The sequence below is a fragment of the Archocentrus centrarchus genome, chromosome 17 (genome assembly GCF_007364275.1).
Source record: "Archocentrus centrarchus isolate MPI-CPG fArcCen1 chromosome 17, fArcCen1, whole genome shotgun sequence".
Classification (NCBI taxonomy): Eukaryota; Metazoa; Chordata; class Actinopteri; order Cichliformes; family Cichlidae; genus Archocentrus; species Archocentrus centrarchus.
In genome coordinates this window covers 15,811,924-15,827,286 of record NC_044362.1, presented here as the reverse complement: position 1 = coordinate 15,827,286, position 15,363 = coordinate 15,811,924, and the positions used below count along the sequence as shown (strand labels likewise).

At 40.1% G+C, this 15,363-nt stretch overlaps 1 protein-coding gene across 3 annotated transcripts in view; it reads left to right on the top strand.

Annotated features, from left to right (window-relative positions):
- LOC115795397 (ephrin type-B receptor 1-B) overlaps nt 1-15,363 on the top strand; it is a 170,057-nt gene that overhangs the window by 98,749 nt on the left and 55,945 nt on the right. For all 3 annotated transcript variants that reach the window (XM_030751287.1, XM_030751285.1, XM_030751286.1), the window contains exon 4: nt 10,020-10,175. In XM_030751287.1, coding sequence (XP_030607147.1) covers nt 10,020-10,175 — 156 coding nt within the window. The remainder of the gene's footprint in view (nt 1-10,019; nt 10,176-15,363) is intronic.

Sequence of the window (15,363 nt, the reverse complement as noted above, 5' to 3'; positions counted from 1 at the left end):
ACCATGCTTATTTTCAGTTTGTAGCTTTAGGCAGGTACCAGCTAAGCATCATTAATTTAAGAAAATCCAGTCTTTTTCTTTGTACAAAAAAGAGCAAATACGAATCATAAAACCTGAGTGTTTAAAGAAATAAGTAAATTATCCACAAAAAAAACCAAGAAAATTGTAACAAATATTATAATAAAATGAATCAAAGATTCTAAATAAATTATAAAAAAAATGTAAAAAAAAAAAAAAAAAAATGATTGTATGACCAAGATATAAACACAGCTTTAAGACACTTACTGAATCTTTGTCATCGCTTAAACACATTTTGTCAACACATAACAAAATCTGAGCCAGTTTTCCTGCATTGAACAAAGTTAGCAAATGTGGCTAACCTCTTCTTTGAGATTCTGCTTTGTTTTCTTTTCTTTTTTTTTTGCTTCAATTGGTATTTTGCAGATTCCCATTTGCATATGATTAATTAAATCCATTACTTAATGACCAGGCTTTCTCTCTTTGCATCTTATTATTTCCTAGCATTTTTTCATAGCATTTAGTCTGTAATAGAATCAGAACGATGAGCGTCAGATAAAAGGTTTGAAGGCTGTAAATGTAATATGTTGAGCAAAGCAACAGCAAATGAGCAAAAGGAGCAAGAGTAGGCATCTTTTGCTAACTACTATAGATTAATTGATCTAGCCATGAAGACCTAGATACGCTTAAAAGAGACAAGTGCTGAGAGGAAGCTAATGGTCTCGCTACATTGAGTGGCAATAAAGAGCAAGCTGTTTTCCTTGGAACCTCCTTTTCTTTGTGTGACAGAATCACAAGGTAATTAATCACAAGGTACAGTACTCATAACTGCTTTTGATGCTAGCCATTATCTAAGGGTAACTAAATGTATTAAATCTTAGATATTTTCTTTGAGATGGATTTCATGTGCTGCTTTTTTCTTTTTTCTTTTTTTTTTAATTAACATCACACCAAGGTATACAAAACTAGCTGAAAATTTGTCAACACAACAAGTGCACACTGAATGTTTAGCTCAAAGGCTTTGAGTCCTTCGTCTTAAGCAAGTAGCTTTGTTGTCAAACTTCATCTCAACTTCCTAAATCCTGTCCCTGACCAATAGTCCTCATATTAAACACAAAGCGCTCCATCCACATTCACCCACTCATACATCACTTTGTTTAAATACCTCCAGTACTATCTCTATCAGATACACTCAGACCTTGATGATACATCTGAAGCAGTTTTCAGTGTCTCTCATATGGACACTTCAGAATGGGACTAAAAAAAACAAACAGTAACAACACCACCACCAAAAAACACCCACTTTTTGGGTTAATGGCTCTCTCCTCTTATTTCTGAGCCCGAGCCACCCCAGCTTCTGAAACAAATAACATATCAACTAAATTACATTTAAATTAAAACTGAACTAAAATGGAAAAAAAAAATTCACTGTGAAAACTTACTAAAGCTAAAAGTATAAACAAATAAATCAACAGACAAATTAACAAAGCAAATTAATAAAACTAGCAATGAAAAAAACAAAACAAATGAAAAACACTAAATTAAAAATTAGTCACTGCCAAACATCATGATAAAATAAAAATAAGTAACTAAGGGCTGTGAGTAATTACAGGGGTAATTTTAGATTAATTGCATCCTGTAACCAGTCAAATGCTGAGAGTACAGAGTGCCTCTTGTTAGGTTCCTTATCTGGTTTCACCCCTCATCAAGGAACTCTCTGTCCTTGTCTTCCTCATACCTCCTTGTGTGTTTTCTTTTTGTTTTTGTTGATGTTGTCTCTCTATTACTTTGCAGTGGGCAATGAGCCTGGTCAGTCCCATGTTAGGCTCTGATTACAGTGTAGATTGTAGATTGAAGCACATGTTACTGCCTGCTGAGTGGTAATATGAGGGCAGTCTTCACTAATACCTTGCCAACCAGAAATAGACTGGCACAATGGAGTTTCCTGGAATTCCTGGTCCTCTGTCTTCTCTGTATCTTTCTTCTTCTCCTCTCTGAACACTTCTCCTCCTGAAATATAAGCTCAGAGCCCTGGTACAGAGTTGCATGTTCCTGGAAATAAAACTGACCTGATCGAGCCACTGTGTCAGACATGACACAGACGAGCCAATTGCCGTGTGACACTCGAGTCTATATGGAGCTCAAAGATTATATAGCTCCCTCGATCTGTATCGGGCTCATATTATGCGCACGCATACGCAAGCATAGATCCATGTGCACATGAGGACACACAATTCATGCATGTGCTTTCAGTAAGCCAGATTTCCCAGTCAGCTGGTCTGTCATTGGCCGGCTGTTCAAAGGAAAAGTGTGGGCCAAAAAAATACTGGCTGTGAGGTTACTATGGTAACAGCCTGCCCAAGGGCGTGGGCTGTCTGCTAAATTGTTTGCTGGTTTGTTAAGGCTTGCACACGCACAGATACGTGCACACACAAATTAATTTTGAACAGAATGTGTTATCCTTTATTCATTGTCTGGGAGACACATGTTCTGTTCATTAGCATTAGCAGTGATACTGTTGAATTTCATGTCTGTATGTGAAGCAAACAGAATATTTTGGAGAAATTACACACTGGACACTGTCTCATCCTCCACTTATTTCACTGCTGCACTGCCATCTATTGAAAACAGTCAGACATGGTTTTCCCTCTCCGGACATGTTCACATTCAGCATTGCAGCCGTACTCAATTACTATAATTTTTTCTTTTTAAATATTAGGACCTCACTGTCTAAAACTAATATAGGATGCAAATGTCTCTTAGTTTTCTCCATGTTTCTTTCTTTCCTTTTACTGAAGTTTTGCCTCCCGCAGCACTATAGCTCTGTGTTGAACCACAACCCTAATTGGAAGATATCTTGGCTTTCTCAAGGGGGTTTAACTATTGTTCGCTGAAGTTTCTGCAACATCAGACATTGCTGTATTAGCTCGCTGAGAGAGTAGGTATGTCGAGATGAGCAGTTGCTGGGACTACGGCAGCAGAAAGTTCAGGATAGCTGTATACGGGCAACATTTATGTGCATGTGAGCTTGTGTGTGTGTGTGTGTGTGTGTGCGTGTGTGTGGGTGGGTGGGTGGTTGTCGATTTAGCTGCCTGCTTTACCTTGGATGACAGGCTCTGACAGGACCAGAATGGACAGATGATTAATGTTCAGAGGGAGTGTTCTTTGGGCGGAACTTTTCAGCACCGCTGGTCTTAACAAAAGCAGACGAGGTATGCTTTAAGCACTGCACCCTTTTTGACCATCCCTTTCATTCCTGAGAAAACCTCTCTTTCCCTCTTATCCCTCCTACATTCCCTCTTTCTTTAAGATTAAAAGGCGATGACAGGGTATAGTGGAAACCCACACTGACCAGACTTGCCAAATGATGTCACCACAGTGAACTCCGGATGCCTTAAAGTAAAGAAGGCATGGTCTCACTTGTTTAAAAAAAAGAAAAAAAAAAACGTAAGTTGAAGTCACAGATCTTTGATGAAACTGTCTGTCCAGTGTTGACCCATGATGGCAGTTTGATGACTAAAAAAGTCCTCAATTATGCTCAAATCAGTTTCTGTAAATTAATAAATCATAGCCCTGAGAGGACCCTAACCCTGACTTTTAATATCCTGTGGGCATTTTCTGATGATTCTGACAAGGCTTTGTTTCAGCCCACGCATCGGTCTCAAATAATTGTATTGTGTTTTTCAATGACCTTGTGAAGAAATGGAACACCTGGGTTGGAAAAGCAGCTCATTACGTGGATTGTGGCTGGAAAATGAACAATGACAGAAGAGCGAGGCTGAATACCAATACGCTACACCGCTGATTGCCTTTTTGTTTTAAGGTGTTGGCTGTCCTGACACGTTTTGTGTCCCCTCTGTCAAACAAACCTGTTCATTTCACCACTCAATTGATATTTTTTTAGATATTGCATAAACATAAACACACAGGCATGCACTTGGCACATACTCAGCCTCCTGTTGTTTTAGAAGGAGAGTGTTGATTTTCTCAGAGACTCAGCAATAAAATTGTAAAATAGGGGTCAACTGGAGTCTTGACCCAGGCATACGTCTGTCTGCATGAGTGTCTGTGAGTGAGCGGGTGCATGCATGAATCCAAAGCCTCTTAAGACTGATCTGTCCCATGTGATGGATGAGGGTTGGGGTTAAGGGTGCAGTGGGGGGCTAAGAGTGGTACTTCAGGGTCGCTGACAGGCCACACACCCTCTTTGCATCAAAACCTCACACAGACAGAGTCGGAATTCCTTTTCTCTCTCTCTCTTTTTTTTAAAGGCTGTATTGATTACATCAGGCCAAAAGGCATTTTAGGAAACCAAACATCTTTGATGTTCCTCACTTCAGTGCTACCACTCAATATTGGATTGCTAGATTTTCATTACATGAAATGGAAATTCCTTGAGAAATGATCAGACTTATTACATAACCTTCTCCATATCAACTACTCCATGTTTGATTGCATTCCCGCAATTATCGGTTAAGTCATTTACAGCAGTTTAAAACCTCATGCCTCATACCTCGCAGCAATTCCCATATAAAAGTCAGGGAAAGGATTTAGTATACTGTAACTTTGATTGGGTTTGCATAGGAGACCCGTTTCCAATCTTGTCTTAGTCATAATCCTTTGGCTTTCTGCAATTCCTGACTTGCACGTTTCCATTTTATCTTGCCGACACCTGGTGATGCTTGCTTGACAAGCTAATGTAATATTTATCGCAGCACCTCCATTAATCCCACATCTTCAATTACCTCCGATTCGTATGGGTTACATACTTTTTGAAAGTGCATATTCTAAACACATGCATTTAATGCGAGACATTCCCAGTGCGCTTCCATGTTTGATGTATTGCCTGCAGTTTGCACCGTATTATGCGCTCAGCAAGCATATTGCTTAGTCTAACCCCTGAGCAGCTCTGTGCATCAACTATTCTTAATGCCTGCTCATGGAGACTACCTCATATTCCTTATCTTCTCATGTTTGTCTTGGCTAATCAATACACTAATGTTGTGTAGAAACAGAATGAACATTTTTTTCAAATTAACTCAGAATCTGAAAATGTTTAGTATATAATGTTGATCTACATGCTGGTTAGCGTTAGAGAGATTTAGATTTTTGTCATCACCAGTAATCTTGAACCAGGTGGGAAAATGAGATTGAAGAGATCATCATCTCATCTCTGCTGCTCAGGCTCTGCTATGACATGAAGTCATCCCAGTTAGACTGTCATGAGTAGTGAGCAGGGATCCACAGCTGCCACACCTCCATCAACTAACTGCAGAGTGAGATAGAGACAGGCAGGAAAAGGAAGACAGCCAGCCTCCGAATAGATTCAGACCTGTCAATCAAGGCAAGAAAGGAACAACGGGAGGAAAGGTACAAGAAAAAAAAAAAAAAAAGCAATTCCAGAGAGACAGACAAAAAGAAGTCAGAAAAGAGAAGTGAGAAGGAACAATGCAAAGAGAGTCCTGTAGGGACCACTTCAGAGGAATGAATGTTTTGTTTCTGCATACATCCATTTCAAATGTGGGTTATTCGCCCACTGGGGAGACTAATTGCTTGTTGATATAATATTACAGGCTTCTTGTCCCTGAAAACCAACACATCTGATGAGTTATGGGTCTATGTGCTGCATGTTTTCTTCTTCTTCTTCTTCTTCTCCTTCGTCTTCTCCCTCTTCTCCTTAACCTTCTTCCTCCCCCTTCTGTGGCACAGGAACTCCTGACCTCCTTCAACCTAAATATTCACAAATCAGGAGGAAAGATTTTGGGCTCAGTTCCAATATCAATAAAGCATGGCGGTATATTCTAAGGGCTGCCAGCCCTTAGAACAAGACATTTGCGGTTTTGTGAATTATTCACATAATAGTTCAAATCACTTTATCATTCTGACTTTCTCTCTTTGCCCATATCTGGCTTTTCCTCTCTCTCACTCTATGGAGCAGATTAGTAGGCAGCTAATTAATGAGTTTAATGCTACCATTCATGCACATACGATGTGTCAATTACTGAAAGAAGACAGAGGAAAAGCAGCACGTATAACATGTCCAATAATAATAATAATAACAGCAACATTATGGTGGAAAAAATGAGGAAGCTTGCCTGAAGAAAATCCTGCGTATTGAAACGTTACATTTGCATAACTGTTTTTTGCATTTTTTTTTAATGCTTTTATATTTTGAATTTTCTTGTTTTTTGCTTTTTTTGTGTGTGTTTAAGCATTAAATTATTACTTGGAGCAAGTAGTGTACAGACCTTTCCTCAGTTAGAGAAAAACAAAGCAAGACTTATAATTTAGACAGACATTAATCTTACGTTGTGTCTGAGGTGTTTGCCTGTGTGGGGCTGTTTTGTTTTTGCCAGGTTGTCACTTATCTCACCTCATGTAAATGCTGATCGTTGCACCTTCGGTTTTTCCCAAGGAGAGGTATTAAATTATCTCAGGTTCTGTCGAACATATTTTAGTCAAGTGGCGGAAAATGTGGGTGCGCCGTCTCATTTAATCGGGTCAGCAGTAGTTACATGATATTGTTGATGCCAGTATGGGAGTGTTTCATAGGATTATGAAGTGTGTATATTTACGTGAGTCGTGTACAGGGATATAAGAGTGTGTGTTTTCTTTTGCCCATAGGTTTGCTTGGAGACTCATTTGTAGCACAGCTATCTCAAACAGCTGAATCAGCACGGGCTCTCCTGCTTTTCTCCTCACTTTTTCCCATTTATGAGTGTCTAGCCCAGCTACTGTCTGTCTGTAAACACACAACCCGAGGGCAGAATCCAATGCACATATTCTGCTCACACCTCATTAAACACACGCCGAACAACCTATTGTGATCCCTTTTTCAGAAGAGCCAAGCAATGCATTTGAAGCTTCCGTGCTTGCTTTTGTGAGATGCCATCTGCATGCATGTGGTGCTTTGCTCCCCCGATGTTTGAGTTTTATATGGCAAAGATGATGAGACATAAGATCTCTTCCCTTCTCCTGCTAAAAATGAATTTTTGATCTGTGTTTTATCGTCTTGTAATCTCTGATATTGTTGGAGGTTATTGCTTTATAAAATGGTTCTGCAGCTGGTATGCGCTCCCACATATGGCCAGGGAGGGCTTTATAGAGTCTCCATGTTCTTGTATTAGAAGAAGCTTGATCTCATCACACATGGAGTCAGTGTTACAAGTCAAGAGAGTTTGCAAACTATCACTCCCACACTAAAAAAGATGCCTCCCACTCCCATTATTGCCGATGTCTGTGCAACACTTTGCCAACCCTTGCACATCTGCTGTATCAAGACAGCTCTGAGACATCCACGACATGGCAATATGTACTTCTGCAAGCTGTTTTCGGTTGTTGTGGTTTGATCATGCACGTTTGATGAATATTGGTGGTCTGGCCGTGTGTGGAAATTGTTGTGTGACTAGACATAAGGTCAGTCAGTTAGCCTGTGGTGTGTCTGTCAGCCCAACCAAAGAACATGTAAAAACAGTCGCTCACTGGGAATGATCTTAAATTGTGTGTTTATATAAATCCTCTCTCTCTTTAATCTGATTTATTTCTCAAACTTTCTTTAAATCTATCTGTTCCTAACAGCCTGTCAGAGGTCCTGGCTGAATGTTAGAATGCAAGAGTCATAAAAACAGGAATTCTATCTTCCAAATCAAACCTCATAACATTTTTAATAAAGAATAATATCCTTAATTGAACCTTAAAAGCCTGTTGGATTCAGAGTCTGGAGGTTTTCCTTGCGTGCACCCCAACATTCTCTCCTGTTTGACCTGGCAGTTAGGGAGAATGGGCCCATCTCCTTGCTATTGTTAGTTTAAATAGCTTGGCAGAGTGCTCATATTAGAACTGAAGGCTCTTAGTCAGATTAAACAGGACCATTTTGTTGTAAGCAAATTCACTACTGATTTAGCCAGTCTCTATTAATATTTGACTTAGCGAAACCAATGGCCTGTTATTTTGATACACTCTGTCATTGTTTTTCTTGATATGCATCCTGGGGTAGAGTAGGTAGTATTTGTGAGCCAAATAAATAAAACGGCTGTTCTCACACAAGTAAGTCAAGTCTTTGCAGTCTGTCACTCAGGCAAATAGACACGGCCTTGTCCTATTAAATCTATAACTTCTCCCCCTTTTGGAGTGCAGAGGTGCCAGAGCTTCATCCCCTATCAGTAAGTCTGCTGAGATGTAAGATATTGATCATAGTTATTTTACTCAGTAAGTCCCTCCACGTCACACAGAAACCCTTTGTATTCTTTTGGGATATGGGGTTGAGTGGATTAGGCTATTGCCTGCACTTAAGCACAATGCTATCGGCTACAATAATCTTCATACTCCACCGTGGCCTTTAGAATTTGGGACTTTGACACCAACATCCAAAAACTAGTTCTGGCAGGACTGTTTTAGAAATCCTTGTTCTTCTTCTCATTAAAGCCAGTATGGCTCTGGCTGCCTGTCTGGAATTGTAGTCATGCTGCAGAATAACCTTTGGGTGATCGGAGCCTCCCTCATGGTATCAAGTGATGAATAAAAACATTTAATGTGCCGGAAACTTTTACACAGTGCTATATGAAGGTCTGATTGTGTGCATGAGGAAAACTGAAATGTGTGAAAGCTCAGTAATAAAGCAAGAATTTCTGGAAAAACACTCTTTTTCATTGCCAACAGTTAGAAGAGAAATTCAGTTGTACTCTGAAATATGAACATCCATCACCTTATTAGTCTGCATACAGTAAGGGGTCAGATTTACTAAGCAGGGCAAATGAGAACACAATGCAAAAAATGTGCGAGTGGGTGTGGAAGATTCTGCTAACAATGCTGTAATTTATAAACAAAGATGCAGCCAGTTCATTTAAATATTAAACAAAAACAACTACCAACAGAAGAACAAATTAGCAGGTCAAAAACGAGCAGACTCACAGAGGGAGCGAATAATGTACTAACCAAAGTAGTATATCTTAAGCACGGGCTTTAGGCATGTTCTTCTGTCTGGAAACAGCATAGCAGTTCAGATCTATACAGCGGAGAAGAATCCAAATGTTTTTGATATAAGGGGCAAACTCTTCTATTATAAAGTGCTGGGGACTGTGTGTTGACTTGTAGGCTGAGGCAGCCGTTTACTGGATAAATCTGACAGCTCAGGTGGAGTGTAGGATTTATCTGGAGGAGGGATTACAAACTATTCAGCTGTACTACCTGAAATCCATGTGTCACACCTGTAGAATTTGTAGAAGAGCACAAAACATTATTTGCCGCAAGATCCTCACCCAGCCTATGTGTGCCTACAGATGTTAAGATTCAGACATTAAAACACTTTGTCGTTTCTCAGCACTGCTGGAAAAAAAGACATATCGAGGCTTTCGCGCATTTTTCAGTATTCATTATGGGCTGATCTTCGTGTGGAAATATGTCTAAAAACAAATTTATTTGGGTATCAGGGTCTCCACTCCTCCCTACAACACTCCATGCTGAGTTCAGTTAAGCTCCTTTTAATCAGCATACCTGTATAGATATGCAGAGCTCGCCTCTAAACATTCAGGGTGAGGACTCAGTGGAGAGCTACAGGACACAGCCAAAGCTCTGGCACCATACTCACATCCCTGAGCCATCCACCCATGCCAATTAGGTACTCTTTCTGATAACATCTCCCACTGGCATTCCAAATAAATTAACCCTCCTAGCAGCAACGATCGCAGCCGCATTAGGAGCAGAAGAAGGCATGCTTCTTTTCTCTGTTAAATATGGTGCAATTTGCAGTAAATTGCTCCCCCCCCAAATCTCTGTAAATCACATTTCAATCATTTAAGTATTTTCCTCACAAAATGTAGTGCTCTGAAAGGGTAACTCGTGCAAATGCATATGCAAAAAAGGCGATCCATAAAAGTAACTGTTCTCACAATGCTTAATCTTTGTTGCTTACCTTTAATTGGATTAATCTTAATTGCTTAGCTGTTTTTTTTTTTCTTCTTTTTGCATTTTACATTTCTAACAGTGTTTTTCTCTTGTCACAGCATGTCCACCGGGTACCTTCAAGTCAACCCAAGGTCCAGGTCTTTGTCTACAGTGCCCTCCTAACAGCCGGTCCACATCTGAGGCCGCCACCATCTGTGTGTGCCGCAATGGCTACTACCGTGGGGATGGTGATCAGCCAGATAAACCCTGCACCAGTAAGCATACAAAAAATTACACTGGCTACGTGCTCAAACACTGTTATATATCATAAACCATATATAAACAAATTCCAGAAATGGCATTTTCTGACATTTTCTCTAAACTGAGCTCATTCAAGACTAAGGCAAAGTGAAAAGGATCCACTGTCTGTCCCAGCTATCCTAGGGTGAGGAGCAGGGTTATCTATTTTTATTTAAATGCATATAAATGTGCATTTATCCAGCGCCCTACTTGTCTTCTTAGTGTGGTCTTACTAATCGCATAGCAGCATTGATGGAGCCTCTTCTGTTTCCTCTCAGTTATCTTCCTCTCTTCATCCTTTCTCACTTCTCTCATTTTCGCTGTTGTTCTTTCTTTGTGTCTACTATCATCCCCTGAAGTCCTAATTACTCAGGCAAATGCTGTGAAACTTCGACACTGTCCTGCCGTTATCCACTGGAGATCCAATAAGGCCTCTCACAGCATCATAGTTATCTTAATATGATGTAAAAGCAATATGCTAAGCCTTCCTGTTATCCCTGCTGGCACACAGTTATGCAGAAGGAGAGCATTGTTAGACCCCAAAAAGTTTGTTTACCTCACTTCCTCCACTGTCACGGGGGAGTGTCTTAATAGTTTTTTCTCTTAACAACACCAGACCTGGAAGCATCATTGGTGTGGTAAAGTGTTCATTTAGGCCTGATTTATTCACATAAACCTGATTAATTGGCCCAAATGGACTCAGAACCACATAGTACTTTTCTAATCAGGTAGCAGCTGCATAGCCTTCACATCTAAAATATGAGTTCATTGCACTTCTTTGGCCTTGTATTCTTTTGTAAAATAAACAAGTGCCTTAAAGGTGCAGAGAAACCTCAGTGCAGCATGGCTGTCTGTGGACGATTTGGCTGTGCATCGAGAAGGACGTGCACAGTCCTAGAAAAAAAGAAACAACAGCACGTAGCCCAACAGGGATGGCGTTATGCGTAGGTGGAATGCTGATTGGTTGGAAAGTGGAACCCAAACAGGAAAGGGGGCAACAGCACAGTTCAGCACAAAGACGATGAATAAAGAAAAAGAAAAAAAAACACAGATAGTGGCTGCAGTAACTGGTTGTATCACTAAGGTTCACTTCAGCTCTTGGTACAATATGTCATAACTTCAATCTGTTGCACGGCTGGCTCACAGAGCAGCACAAACAGGACTAGCCCACAGACTGGCTGTTCCACATATTTTTGACACTGGTGAAAGTAAATGGCTACAACATGTACTGTAGACATGTAACATGGCAGCAAAGCTTACCATCCTGGTCCCTTTAGGTTTTAGATGTTCTCAGTTTTCTCCCATAGTATAAAACACACTCTGGTGAATTAATAAGTGTTCCATCAACAATAGCCTCTGTCTTTACTTTAAGGCCTTGCATTTTGCCCCAAGCAATCTCAACTCAACAGCAGTTCCACACTGATTATCTTAAACAGATCCTTATGGTCTATGTTCTATTTCAAAATGAAACTGGCTCCTTTTTTCGCTCTCTCTCTCTCTCTGTTTTCAATCTCATCTTATCTGCCCTGTCAGTTCTGTTATTTTCCCTCTGGCCCACGCTTCTCCTTAATTTTGTCCTCAGTCCTCTCAATACCTCTTTTATAGTAGTTAAGTTACATTGCTATTCATTTTCAGACAAAGACGAAACTGCTTACTAATACACTCACAATTACACAGCGTGCGATGGAGTAAAATATTCCAAACGGCTGTACTCCAAATCTGTCGGAAAATGTTCCTTTTAACAATATTATAGTAAGCAAATGGTAGCAGCTCTCCAGTTTGTGATAACAGAATTTCTCGGCAAAAGTGCAGAGCTTTTTCTGAAGGCTGAAACATACAGTAGCAGCTGGGCGCGATGCTCTGGTTGCCTTAGATTTCAGCCAGGAGGGCCAGTGAGATGATCCTAGTAACAATCTCTTTAATACTACAGGTCCTGATAAGAGCACTGCTAGAGTAGCTTAAATCAGGTCAGCCTGTAACAGCTGAAGCTGTAGCTTAAGCACTTCTTGCCATCATCAGACACGTAGGGGCTGTACGCTCCTGATCAGTCTGATTAGCTTGCTGATGGATTGTGCATTATATGGCTCTGTCAGCAGAAGCCCTCATGCTACACACCCCATCCCATCACCTTTTTTTTTTTTTCTTTCAGGGATAGGAATATGCCAAGCCAGGGATGCACTTTTAAATACCAGCTCCGTGTCCCTCCTTTGTCCCATGTCATTTTTTTCCAACTTCAGGAGGAGCGGAACAGGCTACATCCCCATTAATACATTTTTGTTTGAAGACATGCAGATTTTACATTCAAATTTTTAGAAGAATTATAAAGAATTCATCTGGATGAATATCATTTTATTTTAAAGCACGTTTAACATGTTTTTTTAAATGAAAACATATTTATATTATATTTAAAATAATATTTTAAAATGAAAATGATGAAGCATCACAGATTATGTATGAAACCCTTTTGATCTTGATTTAGACTTTTTGGAGTGTTTTCTGTTCGCTCTCTCCCCCTCTGGTATCATCTCCAGGCTCAAGGCCCCAGTTTTGACATTCCCCAGCTACCCCACAGATGTGCATGTGTAAAAAATAAATAAATAAATAAATGTTTTCATGTTAGAATGGTTCAATGGAGAGAGGTCAGTGTGATCCAGCGTGCTGGGCCAATAGGTGCCTCGATGTGCGAGTCAGAAGAATGACAAGTTGAGTGGTAACTGAAGGGAGTCGAGCAGTGAAACCAGTGCTAATTGGTCCGTGGGGGAGGGGAAAAGGCGATGGTGCATGGGTTGGGGTGGACTTGTATCAAACACAGAAAAAAAAAATCCACCAGCACAATGGGAAGTAGTGTATGTGACAACGTGAGATCCGAATATGCACAATTTACTGTATAGTCTAACCTGGCAAATTCTAAATGTAGAAAAAAAATAGAGTCCGCACACCAGCGAAAACTCCTGAATATTTTTTAATACAAAACCATAATAAATGTAACGTTTCAGACTACAGCTGCCCTTCCATAGACATAAAGGGCATTACAGGGAACACGCTATATATACACACCCACATCTAATTGTGATGTGGGTGTGTAATGTGGAAATGTGTAAAACATTGATCATTTAAAAAAAAAAAAAAACTGCTGTTCATACATGTTGTGCATGTTGGAAACCACCACTGTCAGCTGCTGCTGATGGTAATTGAATCAACATAAATACAGGAACTGACAAGGGAAGCAGAATTACTCTGATGAGTTTCAGTATTAATCACAACCATGTCGGTTCTGAATGTTGTGGCTCTCACTCAATGCTCATGTCTGTGGCCTGTCCCCTAAAAGCCTCCTTGAGTCCTGTCAAACATTGTCTGTGCCTTGTAATCCAAACAAACCCCATGGAAATTTCTGACTGAAGTGACTGGTTTATCTTTTTTTATTTCTCCTCATCATCCCATTTAGCTGTTTCCCCCTGATCTTCTATTCAGTGTCTCTCTTCTTTTATTTTTCAAAGGGAAAAGAGAGCAAGCTGTCAGAGTGCATAAATCTCTGCTCTTTTCTCACAAGCCTTTTTTTTTTTTTTTCTTAATTCACTTCTGGAGTCTGTTACGGGTGCTTCCCACAGCCATCAGCTGGCCAGTTTCCTCTCTCAGTTAGTAGTAGTAAATGGAGCTCAGTCAAGGTAATTGTCTAGCCTGCTCTAACTCCTGTACTGGCTTTGAAGACATAATGCTCTAGACTATCAGGCACATGCATCCAGTTGTATTCAAAACTTTCATAAGTCTCTTTGCCACATTTAAAGCTTAATACATACAGAGTTATAAAACATTCAGAGTTATTGTGGCGTGTTATAGATGTGTAGATTGCCCTTTTATCAGTTCCATATCCAAATTCTTCCTCACTCATCACTGTGAATACACAAATATCTCCCATGCTGCTAACACAAACACACTCAGACTATGACTCCTTTAGTCGCTCACAAAGTCACTATTGGTCTATTTTTTTATTTATTTTTTTTTTTTATCTCTCACCAGCCCACACAGCCCCTCTTTCTTTCTCCCAGCTCCTCTGGCTGTGATCAGTATCTCCACACAGGGACCTTCTGTTGGCCCCCCAAGGCCTGTTTCACATCATAAAAACAAACAGTTTGAAAGAAGAGAAGCACCAGCCTCAGACCATTCAAAAGGTGGATGAGTACACAGTATCTACACGTTTTTATTTTGGGCACTGGGGCACTCTTTATATTAGTAGCCAAGGAAGGAAACTGAGCTGTAGTCTTTTACAGCCCAGGTGGTATTTTAAGGGCCCCTCAGAAACAGGGCAGTTACTGTATGCATATCAGCCTGTGAGGAGGAAGGGTTACATTACCCAGCCATGATGAGAGTAAAACAGTAAGACTTTTGAAACAACATTCATAATGATATTGACCAGACCTTCAAAGCCAAAAGAGCTGGCTCTTTTTTTTTTTTTTTTTTTTTTTTTTTTTCTTGTGCATTTCTGCCCTGCTGTGCCTGCTTTCTGGGGAACCATGTTCAGTTTGCAGTCCACTGTCGATTTATTTAGACAGTATCATATTTTGCCATTTTGATTCCCACATCTGTTTAAAGGGTATGACACAAATGGTGTGACTGGCTGCACCAGTCTAATTCGCATGCACCAGACTCTTCTGTGCATAACGCATTTGCCCATATTGTAGAAAAGCACATGTGCAATGATGTATCATCACTGTTCTTATGCAAATGACCTGGCACTTGTGTTGCTTTGTGTACCATTATTTTACTGTAGAGTGGTGCAAAAAATGTTTGGGGGGAGGAATTATCTATGGCTGTGGTAACTTAAGTGAAAGCAGTATGTATATAAACACAACCAAATTATATTGTATGTGATGTACCTGAAAGAATGTTTGCCAACAGCCCATAAGTAAAATTGCTACCAAATGAATTCCCATGGCAAGTTAAAACAGCCAGAGTACTGCAATAGTAGCATGCAAATCGCTGGTTAAGTGTCAGTCATAGATGATTTCTTGCACATCCCTGCATATGTAGAGTACTGTTGTAATTGGGACGATGGAGTGTGACAACTTACTCGCACCTGAGCCGGTATTTTTTTGTGGTGCACAGACAGCGCTGACACAAATACACGGAAACAGATTGTTCAGGTTTTGTGCATTTGTACATGCC